At 46.1% G+C, this 8,159-nt stretch overlaps 1 protein-coding gene across 1 annotated transcript in view; it reads left to right on the forward strand.

Annotated features, from left to right (window-relative positions):
• LOC106817302 (structural maintenance of chromosomes protein 3-like) overlaps nt 1-8,159 on the forward strand; it is a gene marked incomplete in the record, with an annotated part of 41,464 nt that overhangs the window by 13,406 nt on the left and 19,899 nt on the right. The window contains 6 exon segments of the mRNA XM_014821965.1: nt 1,242-1,380; nt 2,045-2,067; nt 2,246-2,367; nt 2,620-2,764; nt 3,382-3,450; nt 4,365-4,468. Of these exon segments, the coding sequence (XP_014677451.1) occupies nt 1,242-1,380; nt 2,045-2,067; nt 2,246-2,367; nt 2,620-2,764; nt 3,382-3,450; nt 4,365-4,468 (602 nt within the window).

Raw genomic sequence — 8,159 nt, forward strand, 5'->3', positions numbered from 1 at the left:
TAACTGTAGTCGTTCAGTTTTAAAACATTAAAAAAACACATTACTCTAATGTGATTGAACCATGAAACCGTTTATATGTAGCGTATTATAAGCCTTAGAATATAGCTTGAAGAATAACCCTCAGAACCTAGAGTCAAAACTCTCCGCTTTAATTACAGTAACACACATCTATTAATCTGAAACCCTTGGAACGCAGACACTCGTTTCGGATTTCGAATGGTAGTAACAGACAGATGTACATACCGCTATACATGCATAAGACAGTTCGGTAGCAGGTACAATATGTATGCAGCTAATCGCCAAACACATTAATCATTCGTCGGGTCGAGTTTGTGCGGCCAAACAACGCGAGCTTTGTGTGCAGCACGACTTCCACAGAAAAAACTTTCGGTTTTCGGAGCTTTTCGGTTTTCAGAATTTTGGGTAGTAGATTGTGTACTATATTGCCAGTTTGGTATATGCGCATGTGTCTACAAATGAGCCAAAATCGATTAGATCGTTTTATTAACATGCACAGCTGTGTGAGAATTTTATTTACCTCAAGCATACATGTACCCATTTTGTTGCAAACGGTTTATTGTCTGTAACCTGAATAGCTCATTGAGTAGCCATTAATGATGCAATTAACCTCATGATGTATGGTAACAATAATTTAACAAAATGATTAATCCCCTTAATTCTTTACTCTTCACCCATGCAGCTGGACAAATAGTTGTTAACTCCTTGTTACATGTACTGTAGCCGCCGCACATCGAAAAATGACAGGCGACTCAACGCATTTCCTTGTTACTCGTGTGCCGCGGCTACAGTGAAAAAGTATATACGGGCTCTCTTGCACACAACATGCTGCGACTAGCATATTAATGGTCCAAACAAACTAGAAAATGCGCCCCGTCCTAAAACCAGCGCTAACGCCCCAGAGAAACCAATATACATATAAAAGGGGCGCCAGGCCGAGCAAACTCGCGCGAACAGGCAGTACATAATTCAGAACAACAATAACAATGGGGCACTCTACTCAACAATTATCGCATCCTGGTGCCTGGCGGTAACATGTACACCTGAGCGAAAAGTTGTTGTCAATAGTGTTACCTGTGTAGCTGGGTAAAACATGCATTAACTTAATTCTGATGTAAACTGGTAGTAGTGTTAGTACAAAAATGCATTGACTTCATTCTTGGGTTAAGGTGTAGCGTCTACGTAAAAATGCATTAACTTTATTCTGTTAAGCGTTGTTGTAGTCTTGTGATGAATCCCGTGACAACGGTCGGGGAGCAAGCGGCAGCAGCTGCGTCGACAAGCTTCAGGAGTTTTCCGACAACATCAAAGGCGTTAGCAAGGAGAATGGCGCGAGTGCACAAGGCAAGATGCAGACGTTTGGTGACGAGAGGAGCAGCTCGCCTAACTGAACAGTCTGAGCTGTTCCACCGACGAAGACCCAACAACATGTGGACTACTCATCAATGACCCTGACGTCGCGAGTGGAGGGAGAGAGGAGACGCGAGGGTAGGTGGGAATGGAGGGATGGGAGAGATGATGAAGGTAGTGGGTGGAGGAGAGAGGGAATGCAAGGGTAGGTGGGTTGGAAGCGAAGAGGGATCAAGGTAGAGTGGGAAACTGGAGGGAAGAGGGATGCAAGGGAGGTGGGATCGAGGAGAAGGGAACGCAAGGTAAGGTGGAATGGAAGGGAGAGAGGGATTGCAAGTGTGATGGAGGGAGAGGAATGCAACGGGTAAGGCTGGTTGGACCAGCGGGAGAAGGGATGCAAGGGTAGGTGGGATGGAGGGAGAGAAGGATGCGAGGGTAGGTGGGTTGGAGGGAGAGAGGGATGCAAGGGTAGGTGGGATGGAGGGAGAGAAGGATGCGAGGGTAGGTGGGATGGAGGGAGAGAGGGATGCAAGGGTAGGTGGGATGGAGGGAGAGAGGGATGCAAGGGTAGGTGGGGTGGAGGGAGAGAGGGATGTGAGGGTAGGTGGGTTGGAGGGAGGGAGGGATGCGAGGGTAGGTGGGATGGAGGGAGAGAGGGATGCGAGGGTAGGTGGGGTGGAGGGAGAGAGGGATGCGAGGGTAGGTGGGAGTATAAATGACCCCGGGGTAGTCTAGATGAAGGAAATTAATGAGATATGCCTGAGTTTTACATTTGGGGTAAGGGTAAGATTTACCAGTTGGGTAAAATCGGTGGAATGGTATCTGAAATGTGCTGTACTAAGACAGTATTGAGTGCTCAATTTATATGCATATACAGACAAAAGCAGACAAGGAACTGGAAAAGCTAAATAAGCAGATTCAGGTGAAGAGGGATGAGCTAGATTCTATCATTCCCCTGCACAAAGCCCAGGAGGAACGGGAGCAGAATGCACAAGGATCGTACGTATCGCTGTTCGCCGACCTACGTGTTATCTTCCAATATTCCCAAGTTATGTTTCTTTTATCGTATCATGTGCCTAGAACTCAATCGTGATCTTGTTAGCCTTTATAAATCCCGTACACTTTAAACGTTTCACGGTAATATTTTCAGTGGTATTGGTTAACTGTTGTGGTACATGCTGGTTTGAATGCTAATCTTTGCTGGCTGTGTTCAGGGTATGGTTTTAACTCTCAGCCTTCCTCGTATTGCAGATTGGCCCTGGCTGACCAGCGACGAAAGGAACTGTATGCGAAGCAGGGGCGTGGCAACCAGTTCACGAGCCGCGAAGAGCGTGATGCTTGGATCAAGAATGAACTGCGTTCGCTCAATAGAGCCATCAAGGACAAAGATGAACAGGCAAGTAAACTGCAGCAGCAGCAGAGCACATCCTCAGCTGTAAACTTTCGGTGATACTGCAAACTTGTATATTGCAAGGCAATGCTTTCCATCGCACCTTCTCCTCCACCCTCCCCGCTTACCTGTCAGCTCCCCTCACGCTAATACTGCTGTGTGCAAACATGCGTGTGTACGTGCGTGCTGTGTGTGCGTACGCGCGTGTGTGTGTGTGTGTGTGTGTGTGTGTGCCTGCATGTGCTGTGTTTGTGTGCCTGTTGTGTGTGTGTGTAAGGCGTGCTGCGTGCGTGCGTGCGTGCTGTGTGTGCGCCTGCATGTGCTGTGTTTGTGTGCCTGTTGTGTGTGTGTGTGTGCGTGCGTGTGCGTGGTGTGTGTGCCTGCATGTGCTGTGTTTGTGTGCCTGTTGTGTGTGTGTGCGTGCGTGCATGCTGTGTATGTTGTGTGCGTGTGTGCGACATGTGTCCGTGCGAGGCCGAGTTGCTGTATCCCAACTTTAGCTAAGCAATGTTCGCTGCGTGAACCTGTGATCGTTTTCGAACGCGTCACTTTTGTCGTCGATTGAGTTTATCGTTTCACCGACACAACCTGCTTGTAAACTAACGTGCTGGTCTCCATTACAGATCCGACGATTGAATGAAGACCTGCTGAATGATCAACAGAATGTGGATGAGCTTGAGAGGAAAATGGCTGTAAGTTCACACACGCAGTGAGCGTGGGGAGCGTGCTTCCTTTCTGACATTAACAGGACGACGCTTACATGTATAAAGGGCATGAACTATAAATTTAATTAATGGTGCGCTTTGATTAATAGTGCTAGTGATTTCCACAGTTATGAAAAAGCTTCAAGAATCTCTTTTGATATGTATATGGCTAAGACAGTTGTTGCAAAATAGAAATGCTAATGTGTTTGGAGGGGGGGGGGTTAATGTGTTGATGTTAAATAGTGTTGTAGTGACATGAGTGACAAATACAATCACTGATGCAGTGAAGCTGTTTAAGATTTGGACATTGTTTTAAACTATGGAAACAAGAAGGCTTTTAACATTTCAGTAGCATTTTGTAGTAGCAATTTCAGTAGCATAGCTATTGACTTGGTCACGATGACCATTTATTCTACCCTGTTATAGTTCCTAAATTCTGAACTTCCCTGAATTCCTTCTGCTAGGCTGCTTTGTCACATCTATTGATAAATGGTCACTGATCGAATGTTAGTCGTATTTACAGGACAAAAACTCTTGTCTTGTAAAAAAAACCTCATCCTAGCCAAAGTTAATACTGTTGACCGGTCAGCTTCCCTTGCACTTCCCTCCGCTTCGCTGTCACTCCTGATTTGTCCACGTAGGAACGTCAGCTAGAGCAGCTGAACTTGGCTGAGAAAATTAAAGAGACGACGAACACCTTTTATGAGAATCGGACGAAGCAGGGCCGACTGCAGGACTTGCGAAAGTATGTATGGTGTGGAAGGAGAGAGGTGGGTGCAGCGCTCGCTCCGCCGTGCAAACGTCCTGCGGGCAGGAGTGCAGGCGTTAGTCTGTGACCGTACGGCTGTAGCTTTACTGTCTGTCTCTCACCGGCCGCGCGTTTGTCACACATTCATTTCTAGGAGATGAACCAAGAACTCGAGAATCATCGGGAGAACATTGATAGGCACAACAAGCAGTTTTACACGATGAAAAAGAACAAAGATGCGTTACAGAATGAGAGGAAGTATGTAGAGCGAGGCGTCGTAGTGGTAGCGGGCATGGTCTTCAATGCTAGATGTAGCACCAAGTCTAGGGCATGGTGGCGGTCTTGTCTGCTTTTCTGCACAGCCATTTGGATGTAATTTTGCACACGCTTTCGGAGTGATGTATGTTGTTTGTGTGAGTTTGACAGTGTTTGAGTGTGCGCATGTGTGATTGGCCATATGTGTCGTGTTGTGTTAGGCTCTGCTCGACGTGATGCGGCCATGATGCCGAGGCGCGCCGAGGATTGACACTTTGTGTCTTCCAATCACAGCCTACGCCGCACCTCTCTATTATATTTTTATAGGTGGGGACCCATTGGACCATCAAATCGCCGATCTCAGGAACTAGGGCATTCTGCTATGTTAGAACGGTTTCCTACGATAGAGTTTGCCACAAATACGAAAATAACACGCTGTTTAGCGCACTGTGCTACGTCTTTCTGTTGCATTTTCGCATCTCCGTAATCTGAATAAGCCCCGCCTTCTTCGTTGATGGACATGAATGGGGCGTCACCGACGTGACCAGTTACTCACTGTACCTACTGTCTTTCGCCAGCCTGTATACTTTTCGTAGATAATTAAATGCCCGACCGATGCATTTTGCATCGAAGTGGAAAATTTTCGGCATTTTCACTCGCTGTCGGAAGTGAACGAGTGCGTCATTCATTGAACCTTGAAGTTTTTCTTCAAATTAAATAATTCCGAAAATCCCTAACCGCGCTACTCGATTCTTTTAGCCAATTAACGTAGCTGTGTGTGTGACGTCTTGCCCGCGCGCTTTATGCTAGGCTTAGCGGGCCTCGAAATGGCTCGACATGGATCTAATCGGAGAGCACGACAAACCTCGCAACACGTGTGTTTTGTTTACACAATCAAGTCTGCGAAATATAAGCCAGCTGGCACACGGTATCCGGAGGGGGGGGCGGGCCAACGTTTAACAATTTTTTTTTTATTCCGCGGTGGTGGCAGCCTATACATGGGGCAACCTGAAATGGAACAATAAAGCACCCGATGGGACCAGTGGAAAAAAATTTGAGGTAAAGTGGCTCGTATTAATGATATTCTTCAGCTTCATTAATATGATTGGAATCAGTCTGAGAATTTACCCCGGAAATTCTCAGGATATGTTTGTATGAAAATTTACCGAATTTACCGATTAGGCAATATATTCCCAAAGATCTTAAGTAGGGGAAGGCTAACTAGACAACACCTATGGCGTGTTTTGACTCGCGCTAGAGGTCGCCAACAGACTTCCTGTTTCCCGGTCGCGAGTTCGGTTTTCTTTTTCATAATATGATGATCATTGATTCGGGCCTGTAAAACCTAGTGTGGGCCAGTGACCTTAAACATTTTCTACATGGCCCGCTGGGCCAATGAGGGTGGAAAGTTTTTCATCTGCAGACGCTGTGACATTATAACTTTGTGACGTCAGGATGGGCAGTGTCGGGAGTTACTGCGATGAACTAGCGTCTAATTTCTCAGCATTTCTTAAGGGTGAGTGGAACATTTTAAACAAATTTAGTGGTTGATCAGTTAGTCGTGGCTATGTCACGAGGTAAGTACTAACCGATATGTTTCACATACGTTCAACTCATTTTCCACTCACAGGTTGGTCGGATCATTGTGTAAAAATGTGTGAAAGATTTTATTTTTCTATTTGAGATGTTCCAAGTGGCCTGTGGCTTAGTCATCAGTCTGTGTAGCGTCAACTGCACGCGTGCGTCCAAGAGCCAATAAACTCAACACAATTTCATCTCTGTTATTGTTTACTGCCCTGAAGATGTGTGTAATTGATCAGGGAGAGGGTGCATGTAAGAGAGGAGAGATTTTCTTTGGGCGTTCCGAAAAATCACAAATTCCACTTTGACAAATAATTATTTACTGGGCCATTTCGATGGAAGCTGCTGGCATAATGGACCGCCCAACAAGCCCTTTACTGAGCTACCGTCAAGAGAATTCATAAGAGTCTGTATATTGGGCTCTTATTGGTTAGCCGCCGATAGTTCTTATTTAGAACTAAAGTCTGTCATTGTTAGTCCTTAAAAACTTACAGGACCATCGCTCGCTGCTGCCGTCTGTGTAGATACGTGCGCCGGCCTCAATTTGGCCGCACGTCTCCACTGCGGACAGCGTTCATACTTGAACATCCCCAGCGGTCGCGTGCGCAGCTATTCCAGCGGACTGCGCGTCTCATCCGCCGCGCGAGCTGCCATCCAGGAATCACGACCGCCAAAGCTGCTGCCACGCAATCTTCGTATGCATGTCCTCTAGTTTTGTGCTGTCCGTGCTTAGTGTGGGGATCTGTGCGTGTGTTAATGAATGACGTTTACCTGGGTCGTGGTGAGTTACCAAGTATCAAGACTTGGCAATTCGGTATGGTTTAGCGTCTAACATGGTAAAAATTCTATGCGTTACTAATAGGTCACCTCGTTTGCTTGGCAATAGTGGTTTGCAGTCTACATATTAGTGCATTACAGGTTGGAAGATATTCCCTAAGTCTAGTTGTGGGTAACGCTAGGGTATATGTGACATGATGTATGTATGGAGCATTAAGCCACAAGTAATCATGTACTAATCCTGTTACTTCTGCTACTTTCACGATCACTCTGTAATGAGTTGTGCACCTATCCTCTACTTGAATATCCACATTCATTATATTTTTTAGACCACTGTTTTGTGTGCTGAGTGCTTGGGGCAATATTCCGAATTATCCTGCTGGAGAATTTTATTCTGGCTAATTGACTTCATTACAGTTATATTAGCAAGTAACATATTATGTTGATGGTTTGTAGTTGTTCCACGATAATGCATTAAAACTCACCTAATCTCGGTGCAGTGAAGATTTGACGAAATATTTGTCGTGTATCTTTCGAGATATAGTAATTATAATTACGTAATAAAGTCGTTGCTGGTCTCTCACATTGGTTGTTATTACGCATGACAAAATACAAATTACGTAGTGACATCGCTAAACTTCAGATATTATGTATCGATATCGATTAATTATGCGTATTAGATTTTATAGTACACTGTAACTTGCAGGTATAGTGTAACAAATTTCAAATCGAAATTCTGACCAATACTCCCGTGTTGTGCGCTCTCGATTCATGGTCGTGGTTATTTCACGCACGCGCAGTTTTTCAGTGAAGCTTGTGGCGGCCAAGAGGAGATGCGAGATGGCGCAGCAGGTGCCGGCGATCCCGAGCTGCGACCAGACGCCGGGCGAGCGGCCCCACACCCGCCCGCCAAGCCTAGGTGCGGAATCGGGGCACGTGAGCCAGGTAGGCCCGCCTTGGTGCGGGTTCCAAAATCACGGCAAGGTGACCGACGTGTAACCGTCCTAAAAAAGATAGTTCACAACACGTTTATCCGAGGCCCCGCGTTATCTATGTTGGATAGAGGCTGTCACACAACAAGTAACCAATCCGACGTGTTCCAGCAATCCCGCCTCTTCTCCATGGCTGCTAGCCACGCTTTATATGTCTTCACGCCATGTGGAGTGTAACCATGGGCCAGGGCTGGTGATCACGAGCAGTAGTGTAGGACGACGAGTGCGTGGCGCTATTTAGAAACGATAGCTAAGTTATGTTAATACGTCTAACGAGAATGTTTGCAATGTGTGGCTTGGTCGTATCGACCCATAACTTCCCTAAGGGCTTTCTAAGCCGTACG

The sequence above is a fragment of the Priapulus caudatus genome, unplaced genomic scaffold (genome assembly GCF_000485595.1).
Source record: "Priapulus caudatus unplaced genomic scaffold, Priapulus_caudatus-5.0.1 Scaffold1672, whole genome shotgun sequence".
NCBI classification, from domain to species: Eukaryota; Metazoa; Priapulida; class Priapulimorpha; order Priapulimorphida; family Priapulidae; genus Priapulus; species Priapulus caudatus.